The sequence below is a fragment of the Rana temporaria genome, chromosome 4 (genome assembly GCF_905171775.1).
Source record: "Rana temporaria chromosome 4, aRanTem1.1, whole genome shotgun sequence".
NCBI lineage: Eukaryota > Metazoa > Chordata > Amphibia > Anura > Ranidae > Rana > Rana temporaria.
Genome location: NC_053492.1, coordinates 418,517,819 through 418,531,885, shown reverse-complemented (window position 1 = coordinate 418,531,885; position 14,067 = coordinate 418,517,819). Strand labels below are relative to the sequence as shown.

Sequence of the window (14,067 nt, the reverse complement as noted above, 5' to 3'; positions counted from 1 at the left end):
TAGACTTGTGTGACTTTATGCCGGCATTGTTCATCTCATATGCGCTACGCCGACGTAACTCAGAGAGGCAAGCATAAACTAACATATCAACTTCAACTGTACTGATTCTTCTAAGTTTGGTTGTTGCTCTTAATTCATGCATTAAAAAAACAACCAAAAAAAAAACCTCTTAACCAACCATTTCAAATATTGTATTCTTTTTGCATAGGAACACAGTAAAAGGCCACATCTGATAGTTGATGGCACAAGCTTATTTGATATTTTACAGAGTAAGACACTAGGTAAGGATGAACCTTGGCTGTAGAGATTGTTACTTGTTGTTATGAATATTATATTATTAATATTATTGTTATGAATATTTGTGATAGGATTTGAGGTTAAAGCAGTAGTAAACCGAAAAAAATAAAATAAAATCTTCCCCTCTAAGTTAAGAGCATAATGTGCTAGCATACATCGCATAGTAGCACATTATGAAAGACTTACCTAAAATTGAAGCCCTCCAGTGGCACACTGTCATCGCTGGAAGGGCCTCCATTTTCCTTCCGGGTTTGTCTGCTCCAGCATTTGAATAGCTGAGCCACGATAACGTCACATGTACACGGGAGTCACGGCCCCAGCACAGCTCTCTCAATGGACTGCATGCCGTCCATTCAGAACACATTGCACATGTGCCTGTAATGTCACCGGCTGCCACTACAGTAAATATCTCCTAAATGGTGCACGTTTAGATGACATTTACTTTACCTACAGGTAAGCCTTAACCACTTGAGACCCACGCCGTAGACGACAGACGTCCACAGCGCGGCTCTCAACTGCCGGGTGGACTTCCCTGGACGTCCTTTTATTTGCATTCCCCGCGCGCGCCGCTGGGGGGCGCGCAGTGGGGGAAAACTGTGCCCGGCACATCGCTGAGGTGCCGATGTGCGTGCCTGGCGGCCGCGATGTCCACCTGGTACCCGCGCTCGTCAGTGACAGAGCAGGGACGTGGAGCTCTGTGTGTAAACACAGAGCTCCACGTTCTGTCAGGGAGAGAGGAGACCGACGCTGTGTCCCTTGTACATAGGGACACAGCATCGGTCACCTCCCCCAGTCAGTCCCCTCCACACATAGTAAGAATCGCACCCAGGGAATACATTTAACCCCTTCCTTACCCCCTAGTGTTAACCCCTTCCCTGCCAGTCACATTTATACAGTAATCAATGCATTTTTATAGCACTGATCGCTGTATACATGTGAATGGTCCCAAAATAGTGTCAAAAGTGTCCGATATGTCCGCCGCGATATCGCAGGCCTGACAAAAAAAACGCAGATCGCCGCCATTACTAGTAAAAAAAAACATAAATCTATCCCCTATTTTGTAGGCACTATGGGCCAAATCCTCAGCCAGGCGGCGTAACTTAACTTTCAGCAGTTAAGTTACACTGACTTAAAGTTTTTACCTAAGTGCCTGATCCTCAAAGCACTTACGTAAAAATTTCAAGCAGTGTAAGTTAAGTGCCGCCGTCGTAAGGCGTTCCTCCTCTCCGGGGGGCGTTTACAATTTAAATGAGGCGCGCTCCCGCGCCGGCCGTACTGCGCATGCGTGTGACGTCATTTTCCCGACGTGCATCGCGCGAACGTAATTGACGCCGGGCGGCTTTGTGGATTGCGACGGGACACTAAAGTTACGACGGGTGAAAAAAAGACGCGCCGGGAAAACAAATAATTATAAAAAAAAATGACAGCGTCGCTCGGCATGCATTCCTGAGGGAGAACTCCATGCCAATTTTCAATGAAAAAAACGGCATGGGTTCCCCCCCAGGAGCATACCAGGCCCTTAGGTCTGTTATGGGTTGTAAGGAGACCCCCCTCCGCCGCAAAATTGACGTAGGGGGTCCCCCTACAATCCATACCAGACCCGTATCCAAAGCACGCTACCCGGCCAGCCAGGAAGGGAGTGGGGACGAGCGAGCGCCCCCCCCCCTCCTGAGCCGTGCCAGGCCGCATGCCCTCAACATGGGGGGGTTGGGTGCTCTGGGGCAGGGGGGCGCACTGCGGGCCCCCCCACCCCAGAGCACCCTGTCCCCATGTTGATGAGGACAGGACCTCTTCCCGACAACCCTTGCCATTGGTTGTCGGGGTCTGCGGGCGGAGGCTTATCGGAATCTGGGAGTCCCCTTTAATAAGGGGGCCCCCAGATACCGGCCCCCCACCCTAAGTGAATGGATATGGGGTACATCGTACCCCTATCCATTCACCTGTAGGCAAAAAGTAAAAGTTAATAAACACACAACACAAGGCTTTTTAAAATATTTTATTATTCTGCTCCGGACGCCCCCCCTGTCTTCGTTATTAGCTCAATTACCAGGGGGGGCTTCTTCTTCCGCTCTCCGGGGGTCTTCTCCGCTCTCCGGGGGTGTTCCGCTCTCCGGGGGGGGCTTCTCCGGACTCCGGGGGGCTTCTTCCATCTTCTCCCCTCTTCCGCTCTTGACTCGGCGAACCCCGGTTCTTCTGCAGCTCTCCGGTGCCTTCTTCTTCAGCGCTGGCTGCCTGCTATGTTTGTGTGTTAGCTCGATTTCAAACAGGCAGCCGGCGCGGTCTTCTGTGACGTCAGGGTCTTCTGTTCTTCCTATGTTGCCTCGTCGCCTGTTGTCGCTGTAATGATGGAAGCGCGCCTTGCATCACATTTATATAGGCATCACCGTCCCATCATGCTCCGGTAGGTACCCACGTGGTGGGTGCACGTGGGTAGGCACCCACCACGTGGGTACCTGCCGGAGCATGATGGGACGGCGATGCCTATATAAATGTGATGCAAGGCGCGCTTCCATCATTACAGCGACAACAGGCGACGAGGCAACATAGGAAGAACAGAAGACCAGAAGACCCTGACGTCACAGAAGACCGCGCCGGCTGCCTGTTTGAAATCGAGCTAACACACAAACATAGCAGGCAGCCAGCGCTGAAGAAGAAGGCACCGGAGAGCTGCAGAAGAACCGGGGTTCGCCGAGTCAAGAGCGGAAGAGGGGAGAAGATGGAAGAAGCCCCCCGGAGTCCGGAGAAGCCCCCCCCGGAGAGCGGAACACCCCCGGAGAGCGGAGAAGACCCCCGGAGAGCGGAAGAAGAAGCCCCCCCTGGTAATTGAGCTAATAACGAAGACAGGGGGGGCGTCCGGAGCAGAATAATAAAATATTTTAAAAAGCCTTGTGTTGTGTGTTTATTAACTTTTACTTTTTGCCTACAGGTGAATGGATAGGGGTACGATGTACCCCATATCCATTCACTTAGGGTGGGGGGCCGGTATCTGGGGGCCCCCTTATTAAAGGGGACTCCCAGATTCCGATAAGCCTCCGCCCGCAGACCCCGACAACCAATGGCAAGGGTTGTCGGGAAGAGGTCCTGTCCTCATCAACATGGGGACAGGGTGCTCTGGGGTGGGGGGGCCCGCAGTGCGCCCCCCTGCCCCAGAGCACCCAACCCCCCCATGTTGAGGGCATGCGGCCTGGCACGGCTCAGGAGGGGGGGGGGCGCTCGCTCGTCCCCACTCCCTTCCTGGCTGGCCGGGTAGCGTGCTTTGGATACGGGTCTGGTATGGATTGTAGGGGGACCCCCTACGTCAATTTTGCGGCGGAGGGGGGTCTCCTTACAACCCATAACAGACCTAAGGGCCTGGTATGCTCCTGAGGGGGAACCCATGCCGTTTTTTTCATTGAAAATTGGCATGGAGTTCTCCCTCGGGAATGCATACCAAATGCCGTCGCTTGAATGGGCCTTTACAAGGTGTGACTAACTTTACACCTTGTAAAAGCAGCCCTAGTTTTACACCAGGCAAACTAACACTTACGGCGAAAAAACTAGGTACAAAAGCTTTGAGGATCGCCCTAAGTGCTAATTTGCATACTAACAGAGGCATTTCGACTCGAAATGCCCCCAGTGGCGGATGCGGTACTGCATCCTAAGATCCGGCAGTGTAAGTCCCTTACAGATGTCGGATCTTCTGCCTAACTTAGGAAAACTGCTTCTGAGGATCAGTTCCAAAGTTAGAACCAGAGATACGACGGCTTACGCCGGAGTATCTCTTTTGTGGATTTGCCCCTATAACTTTTGCGCAAACCAATCAATATACGTTTATTGCGATTTTTTTTTTAAAAGGCATATTATAACAAAAAGTAAAAAATATTGGCCCAGATTCTCGTAGACGCGCCTATCTATAGGCGGGCGTAGCGTATCTCAGATACACTACGCCACCGTAACTTAGTGAGGCAGGTCCCGTATTCACAAAGAACTTGCGCCCAAAGTTACGGCGACAAGTGGTAAGGTAAGGTAAGTGGCAGGCAGGGGGAGGGGCAATTTACAGGGCACAGCGGCGACAATTGGCACAGTGACAGTGGCGACAATGGGCACAGTGGCGACAATGGGCACAGTGGCAGTGGCATCAATTGGCACAGTGGCGACATTTGGCACAGTGACAGTGGCATCAATTGGCACAGTGGCGACAATGGGCACAGTGGCTACAATTAAAGAGCACAGTGGCATCAATTGGCACAGTGGCGACAATTAAAGGGCACAGTGGCTGCATTTGATGGCATGGCACAGTGGTGACAATTGATGGCACAGTGGCTGCGTTTGATGGCATGGCACAGTGACTGCGTTTGATGGCATGGCACAGTGGTGACAATTGATGGCACAGTGGCTGCATTTGATGGGCCCAGTGGCTGCATTTGATGGGCACAGTGAGGCTGCAATTGTTTTTTTTGTTTGTTTTTTTTTCGTTTGCGCCCCCCCAAAAATGTTGAGCACCAGCCGCCACGTGCCTATTTCTGTCACAAGGGATGTTTATATTCCTTGTTACAGCAATAAAAGTGATTAGATTTTTTTTTTTAAAGGGACAGTGAAAAAAAAAGAAAGAAACAATTTTTTTTAAAGCACCCCATCCCTCCATGCTCACGCGCAGAAGCAAACGCATATGTAATTTGCAACCGCAAATGTAAACAGTGTTCAAACCACACATGTGAGGTATCGCCACAAATGTTAGCGCGTGAGCAATAATTCTAGCACAAGACCTCCTCTGTAACTTGTAGACATTTGTAAACCGCCGCTTGTGGAGATTTTTAAGTACCGTCGTTCTTTAGCTATTCCACGAGTGTGCGCAATTTTAAAGCATAACATGTGAGGGGCTGTATAATATGCAAGGGGGCTGTGTAATATGCAAGGGGGCTGGGTAGGGGGGCTGTGATGTGCAGGGGGCCTGTGTAAAATGCAGGGGGGGGCTGTGTCGTGGAAAGGGGTCCAGAGGTGTAATGTAAAAGGGTCCAGAAGTGGGGGAGCTGTGTAATATAAAGGGGTTCAGATAATTATCTTAATTTATTTAGCAGGTGAACGTGGCCTTCCGTGCATTCATATACATTGAATCTGGCCCTTAAGTGGAAAAAGGTTGCTGACCCCTGGTATATTGTATACTTTAACATTAGGTTTTTGTGAGTAATACATTAGCATTTCAGATGTAATAAATAGGCAATAAAAGAGATTTACCAAAACAATTAATTTGATCAAATCAAGGATGGCTGTATTATTCTGCAGCAGACCCGGGATACAGCAGTGGGATTATATCTCCCAAATGATCAGGAAACACTTTGGAATCAAATAGGAGAAGCTGGACCAATTAACTCAGCCTACTTCCCCCATGACCTCCATAGGAGGAAGTTGTGTGAAAAAGGTCTCTGAAAAATCACAACAGTAAAGCAATGTTGGCTCTTGCATGGAAAAATAATAAATAATATTATAATAATAAAGAGAAATACAGATATAGCATGGCTATCAGTAGGGCCACTCATGACAAGAAGGTCTTTGTAGATGACACAGGCAAAAAGGGGGTGCCTATGTCCTCCAGGCTGGGGGGTGGCCATGGGGTACTAATCCCACCCTGAAAAGAAAAGATTTGCTGCAAAGGAGGTCATAGGCTCAATGTTTTGGTTAGGAAAAAGATAATGACCACATTGCTCTTAAAAAATTTATATTTTTTTTACATTCACATATTTTCTAATTTTATTATAGTACATACAATTGAAACAATTAATAAAAAAAAATAAGATCCCCAAGTGTTTGTGTCTACTTTAGCTATCTGCAAAGTAAGCAGTCGAATTACGTCGTTTCCGTAAGGCCTTAGGCGGCCTAAAGTTATTCCACCTATGAGGTGGAATAACAATGTTAAAATATGGCCGCCGTTCCCGCCGCGACTTACGTCGTTTGCGTAAGTCGTCCGCGAATCGGGAGTTACGTCGTTTACGTCCACGTCAAAATCAATAGGCCCGTACGGCGTACTTACCCGCAATGCGCACTGTAAAATGTAGTCGCCCGGCGCATGCGCAGTGACAAAAAACGTCAAAAACGTGAGGTCAAGCCTCATTTCCATACAACACGCCCCCCTCCAAGTCATTTGAATTAGGCGCCCTTACGCCCGCTCGTTTGAGGCTACGCCGCTGTAGATTAGCAGGTAAGTAGATTGAAAATCACTACTAGCCTAGCTAATTTACGGCGGTGTAGCCTAAACAGGCTAGGCTACGCCGCCCTAAAGTTAGTCCAATGTACCTGAATCTACCTAATTGTATCTAAATTTAGGACTACTGTGCATTTAACATGAATAACTACTCTGTACCGATGATTTACAGGCAACTGTTGGTTCCTCTGTGCAATGGGGGCTCTCACATTGAGACGAAACTTACTGGAGAACATCATGCCAACAGATCAAGAGTATGATGCAAATTATGCTGGGCTCTTTCATTTCAGGGTAAGGCACAAAATTTGAATATTTGAATCTAGGGATCTTATGTGCAACAGATTGAGGAAAGATTTTTAAATTGCATCAGTCATAGCAGCCACATTGATTAAAAGATCTAGAAAATAATGTAGATACTGACTTTTTTTTTTAAAATAAATTTGTCTTCACCCTTGTGACAGGGTGACAACCCAGGAGGAGAATTAGGAGACAGGGACAGAGTGTTTTCACCCTCTATCAGAAAGTGCCTGGACAAGGACATTGATGTCTGGGTCGCCAGATATTATTTTTATGAAAGTTGTTGATTTAAAAAGATTGAAAACAACTTTTGTAATTCTGATTACATGTTAAAACTTATATGAGATTGTAGGGTTTATATTAGTTTTTGCCATTTCCCGGCAAAAAAAGTTTTCCCATGCAGTGGGGGTTAACATGGGTTAACCACTAATTTTTGTGTCTAGGAGAAAAGAGAAAGGAAATATACTTATCTAATCCTCCTCCCAGCACAAGGCCAGTCTGAGAACCTCTGCACTCTATCAGTCTTGAGCTGTTCCTGAGGTCACCAAGCCCAGAGCAGGCTCCATAGGCCAGGAACAGTCCACCGATGGACCGTGGGGAAGCACCGTTTTCCGGTGAAACAAAGGATCAGGAGCGTAAAAGCTTTCTCCTCACCCCTAAACAAAACTATCAGTTTACTCGTGCAGTGCGGGCACAGCCCAACTGGGAACATTTTATATTTGCCCAGTGCTAGGCTTTAAGATTTTATTTGTTAATATAATAATAATTCTTTTTTTTTTCTTAGTTGTGGCATTTTGGAGAGTGGGTGGACATAGTCATAGACGATCTGCTGCCATTTTGTAATGGAGAGCTACTATACGTTCGACCATCCTCTGCCAATGAATTCTGGCCTTGTCTCTTGGAAAAAGCCTATGCAAAGTAATTGTTTTTGTATTTTTGATTACATTTAAGACAAAGTTAGATTGCTTGGTCTCTTTGTTTTAGCTAAGCAGTTAACATTATCAAGATAGGCTGAGTTCTATAACATGTCCTAAAGTATATCTGTATCTGTATCTTCCTCCTAGGTAGGCTGCTAGTTAGGTTAGCTAAATTTCGTTCTGTAATCAGTTGAGTAGCTTGTTATTATTTTGGGTTGTACTGTGTCTCACTGGTTGCATATTTGACTGCTGCCCCCTGCATCCTGGAGGGTTCTAGAGTGTAGTGGACTGGAAGAGTCAAATAAGAAGCCTGAATATTTATGTGATGATCCCAGCCAATCCCTGGTGGAGTGTGCCCATTAGGTGGCTAGTGAGTGCATAAATAGTCTGAGGCTTTGAACAGCAGATTATTTTGCAGGAGGAGAAGTCCCCAGCCTGAAGGGCTATCGCCCTTCTGGGCAGTCCAGCTGTGTTTCTACACTTGTTCATAGAGGTCCAAACTGTGTTAGAACTGGGGGGGCCTATCATTCTGAACTTTGCTGAAACTGATGGGGGATTCCATTAAGGATCTGGTCTGCAGATTTCACAGGAGTAATGTCTGGCTAATATTGGAAGGAGTCATCCAAGTATCCGGGGACATTTGTGAGTACAGACCTGTGTGATAGATCCTTTTGTCTATGTGCTGCTACTATCCCTCCTGAGTGAGTGTCAGCTCTTGCACAAAATGTGGACATTTCCTATGGTGTACCAGTGTAGCTCAGTTCCCTAGTTTCTGCTGCAAGGACTGTGCTAAGAAGCTTAAAAACAGCTTGAGACGTGTCTGTTTTCTTGTGCCATTGAAGTATCCAACAACTTTCCTAGTTGAACTTTAGTAAAGCTTTAAGAAAAGATACCCCTAGACTGTTCACTGAGCCAGAAGAGAGACTGAGACTGTTTAGATACTAATGCTTTAGTTTATGAAAAGAACCTTGGGACTACTCAGCGAACCCCTTACAGTTTGAGCAATACATAGCTAAACCCTTTTAGCTTTGAATAGCCACTTTCCAACTGCCTAACTGGGAATATACATCATGATTTTGACATTAAATATCATTGTTATGGCAGCAATGAGCTGCCAAAACCTTGGAATCATTTTTTCTCTTAGGCGGCCAGCTTTTAGATTTGCCGCAAAATCACTTATATAGATGGCAGAAGAGGTGTCCTCCCCCCTCTGCTTTCCGGTCATAAAAATGAATAAAGGGGCAGTGTAAAAAAAAAAAAAAGAAAAAAATTGAAAGTGCCCCATCCCTCTTTGAACACGGTTTTAACCAAATGTTCTTTCGTTATATGCAGTTGCGCCACACAGTCAGGGCACAATTCCCCAATACAATTACACTGGAATCACACTTAGTTGAGCGCCTCTTGATCTCTAAAAATGTGGATAGGATCCTCTCTATCTACCTTTGAATATCAGGGCACAAAGCCACCAAGATGACCCAACTGTGCCAGAAGTGGCAAGCTGATATCCCAGGTATGAGGATTGGGAGTAGGATATACCACAATTTATTCATATGCTTTTCTCAGCTAGGGATAGATTTAATCAATTGAAATTCTTACATAGGGCGTACTATACCCTGCAAAGATTATCCATTATATTTTCGGGGGTTGACCAACATTGTTCTAGGTGTGGAAAGGAGGTTGGCACATTTATACACATGGTTTGGTACTGTCTTGCCCTCCAATCTTATTGGCGTGGGGATCCAGCTTTCTTACTGTCAGGAGGCTTCCTTTCATTTGCGCTGCTTCTTCTTCTATGCAATGTTCTATGCACGGAAACGGATCCTACTTAAATGGAAGACACCTGTGGCCCCCATGGTCAAGCAGTGGATAGAGCTGGTGAACCAGGTGCTGCCCCTTTATAAACTGATGTATATGGGTTGGAACTGCCCGAAAAAGTTTTCTAACTTTTGGGGTAACTGGTATTAGGCAAGAATACCGACTCTGTGACTACTGGGTGTAGCCTTCCCCTCCTCTTCCCTCCCCCCCCCCTTCTCCTATGTTTTCCCCTATAAGGGGAAATATCTGTTCTAAAATGTTCCTTTTTTATTCATGAGCTTTTTATATGTTGTGTATGATATTACTTTATACCTATTGTGGTCAAAGCCCCCGTCACCTACTAGGGTTTTGAAAATGTAATCTGTACTTATTCTGTACCATCTTGTGTTTCTGTATTGTTTCATTTTGTTCTGTTAATCTATACAATATAAACTGCATCTGTTAAAAAAAAATACGGACGGATGGAGACCCTATTTTCCATCTGTCTGGCAGATCGGACCAGATGAAAACGAACAGGCGGATCCATTTTCATCCGATTCCCCAAAGGGGAGAGCTCAGCAGGGATCAACGGATCGATCCCTGCTGAGCAAGCAAGGTTCATCAAAACGGACATATGTGTGTGAAAGGGGCCTTAATTGTGAGTTTTGATCCAGGTTTGAAGTTTAAACTTCCCTTTAAAGTTGCTTGTATGGATGGTGTGAGCAGCAGGGAACTGAGCTGCAGTACTAAGTAATAACCAGAAGATGGCAAACATTCAAGGCCAATTGGCTTATATCAAAACAAGAATTTTTTGTTTCTTTTGTATTTCAGACTTTTGGGTTCATACCAAAACTTGCACTGGGGGTTTCCTGAAGAAGCCTTTGTGAACCTGACTGGTGGCATAACTATGACATTTGACCTTAAGAATGAACAATTCCAGAGGAATTACCTCTGGCACATGGTCAACAATGCGAGTCCAGACACATTGATGGCCTGTGTCCATAGCCAACAGGTACTGCTGTGATAATAATGCGCTACTAGGTTATGATGATATACAGAGGAACCATTTGTTAATTAGTCTTCCTATAATTAGAATCAATTAGAGTTCTTTATTGAATATGTTAATTGGTTCACTTTGGCTGCTAAAATTTCACGCACATCAGTTTGAGCACCAAGACATAATTCTTCTAAGGCTGTTAAATCAAAGCCTATGCCAAATGAGTGATATTGTCCTCCTCTAAGTCTCACTTTAATCTTTTGATTAACAGGAGGGAACACCGAGGAATCGAAGTATGAGTGTGCCAGTGGTGGTGAGATCTGTTTGTCTTTATCCTCGAATTCTTCCGATTTCTTTACAGTGGATACTGGTACAAAGAGTATCCTATGAGATTCTTGTTTTGTAGATGCTAGATAGTTATGACATAATAGATTATTGTATATTTGAACCTCCAATGGTATGAAAACCAGGAGAACTGATGTGAGAGTCTAAAAGATTTGTTCAGCATGCTTATGGCCTCAATTAGGTTTATGGGGAGGCTCTGCAGAGGCGCAGGATGTGCCAGAGAAGATATCAAGAGGAAGGATCCATTCATATCAGGTGCGGTGGGACTGCGTTGGGCAGCTACTCCAGTGCAGTCCCACCACAAGACAAGGCAAAATGACTATCTATTGTATGCCCAGTTCAAACCACTGCATTGTGGTGGTGTGTTGGCGTTGAAAAAAAGTATTTCCGTTTTTTTTTTTATTTCAGCAAAGCGCAGTGCTAGGTAGTCCATACCCACGCACCATTCGGCAGTCAATTGAACCTAATGAAACATCACCATGATCTACTACCAAACCTCATACCAGCATCCTGATCACCGCCATACCTCATACCAGCATCCTGATCACCGCCATACCTCATACCAGCACCCTGATCTTGATCACCGCCATACCTTATACCAGCATCCTGATCACCACCATACCTCTTACCAGCATCCTGATCTTGATCACCGCCATACCACATACCAGCATCCTGATCACCGCCATACCTCATACCAGCATCCTGATCACCGCCATACCTCATACCAACAACCTGATCCTGATCACCGCAATACCACATACCAGCATCCTGATCACCGCCATACCTCATATCAGCATCCTGATCTTGATCACTGCCATACCACATACCAGCATCCTGATCACCACCATACCTCATACCAACATCCTGATCACCGCCATACCTCATACCAACAACCTGATCCTGATCACCGCAATACCACATACCAGCATCCTGATCACCGCCATACCTCATACCAGCATCCCGATCACCACCATACCTCATACCAACATCCTGATCCTGATCACCGCCATACCACATACCAACATCCTGACTGATCCTGATCACCGCCATACCACATACCAGCAACCTGATCACCGCCATACCTCATACCAGCATCCTGATCACCGCCATACCTCATACCAACAACCTGATCCTCATACCAGCATTTTGATTACCGCCATACCGCATACCAGCATCCTGGTCGCCGCCATACCTCATACCAACATCCTGATCCTGATCACTGCCATACCTCATAGCAACATCCTGATCCTGATCACTGCCATACCTCATACCAACAACCTGATCCTGATCACTGCCATACCTCATTCCAACATCCTGATCACCGCCATACCTCATACCAGCATGCTGATTACTGCCATACCTCATACCAACATTCTGATCCTGATCACTGCCATACATCATACCAGCATCCTGATCACTGCCATACCTAATACCAGCATCCTGATCACTGCCATACCTCATACCAGCATCCTGATCACTGCCATACCAGCATCCTGATCACTGCCATACCTCATACCAGCATCCTGATCACTGCCATACCAGCATCCTGATCACTGCCAAACCCTATACCAGTGTCCTGATCACCGCCATTCCCCATACCATAGTTTATAGGCTCTCTAGCTGTGACACAGACTAAATAATATGCACTGATTTTTTATACAAAAAAAATGTTGCAGAATATATTTTATCCTAATTTTATGAAAAAAAATATATTATTTGCCAAATGTTATAACAAAATCTAGGAAATGTTTATTTTTTTAATTTTCTGTATTTTTTTGATTCTCATAGCAAAAATAATAAAAGACCCAGTAGTAATTAAATACCTCCAAAAGAAAGCTCTATCTGTTGAAAAAAAAAATATATATAAAACGTTCACATGGGAACAGTGTTGCATGCCTGAGTAATTGTTAATAAAAGTGTGACAGCGCTGAAAGCTGAAATTGGCCTGGAAGGGAGTGAAAGTGTCTGGACTTGAAGTGGTTAAAGTCGTTGTAAAGGTTCAAATGTTTTTAATTTTTTTAATAACAAACATGTTATACTTACTTCCACTGTGCAGCTTGTTTTGCACAGAGTGGCCCCGATTTGATTGACAGCAGCGTGAGCCAATGGCTGTGCTGCTATCAATCTATCCAATGAAGAGCCGAGAAGACCAGGCAGAGGAAGAGCACGTTAGCGACGCGGGACTTCCAGGGCTCAGGTAAGTAAAACTGGGGGGGGCCACTAATCGTAAGATTTTTTTCACCTTAATGCATAGGATGCATTAAGGTGAAAAAACATGAACCTTTACAACCCCTTTAAGTAAGTTTTGTAGCTTGTGTAGATGAATATTTAAATGTAATTTATTTTATCCTAAAAAAAAACGTTTTCTTTACCAGAAAGAAGCTCTTGACTTCCGGAGGGGAAGCGAACCAATCACTGTACGTAACATTTTACTTCCTATTTACCAGAAATGCTGCCATACTCTATTAGATGTAAGAATTCGAAGTTGGCCATACACTGGTCAAAAATAACCAATTCCTCCATCCACACAAACGAGATGAATGGAGAAACACCCCCCCCCCCCCCCTTCCCTTTTCTTGCCAGGGCAATGTATTCTGACAGAGGCACATAGGTGTGCGCAGGGGGTATGTCGAGCGTGGCTGGGCACACCCTGATCACCAGGGCCACTAATAAAGCAGCACAGGCAGCCCCCCATTGTTTCAGGATGGAGAGCGGGGCAGAGGCTGGTAAATATGTCACACATGCATATGTGTTGGAGCTTTGAAGTGCACACCCGAATACAATAGGCTGCGCACACCTATGCTTACTTAATATGTTGCACTGTAATCAGGTATGTCTGTCTGTGCCGCTACTAACAGTGTCCACCCTAAACTGAAATATCAACTCTTGCTGGAATTGGCATTTATTTATCTGATCACTTATTCTTTAGTATATTGCAGATAATCCGGTACTCAGTAACGGTCTGGTGCAGTCTCATGCTTATTGTATAACAGACACTGCACAGGTAAGTAGCAAAACATCCCTTTTTTTCTAAATGTAAGTGATAGAGAAGATTTCTTATCAGTAGGGGCCAGGGTAGTGTTGCTCATCTCAGCAGTCCTTAGCGCTTGTTCACACAAGCTATGTTTGGCAGCGTTGTCCAGTGCAGTCCCAATTCAAGAACAAGACCATTTACCTTATGTCCCATGGCTTCAGTTCACATCAACATGGGCACTAAAAAGAATAGGGTATCGTGCAGCGTG

At 45.5% G+C, this 14,067-nt stretch overlaps 1 protein-coding gene across 2 annotated transcripts in view; it reads left to right on the top strand.

The window, feature by feature from the left end:
* The window catches only part of LOC120937818 (calpain-13-like), a 93,041-nt gene that overhangs the window by 15,073 nt on the left and 63,901 nt on the right, over positions 1-14,067 (top strand). For both annotated transcript variants that reach the window (XM_040351315.1, XM_040351316.1), the window contains exons 3-9: positions 209-281; positions 6,648-6,766; positions 7,557-7,690; positions 10,315-10,495; positions 10,752-10,793; positions 13,201-13,242; positions 13,755-13,829. In XM_040351315.1, the coding sequence (XP_040207249.1) occupies positions 209-281; positions 6,648-6,766; positions 7,557-7,690; positions 10,315-10,495; positions 10,752-10,793; positions 13,201-13,242; positions 13,755-13,829 (666 nt within the window). The remainder of the gene's footprint in view (positions 1-208; positions 282-6,647; positions 6,767-7,556; positions 7,691-10,314; positions 10,496-10,751; positions 10,794-13,200; positions 13,243-13,754; positions 13,830-14,067) is intronic.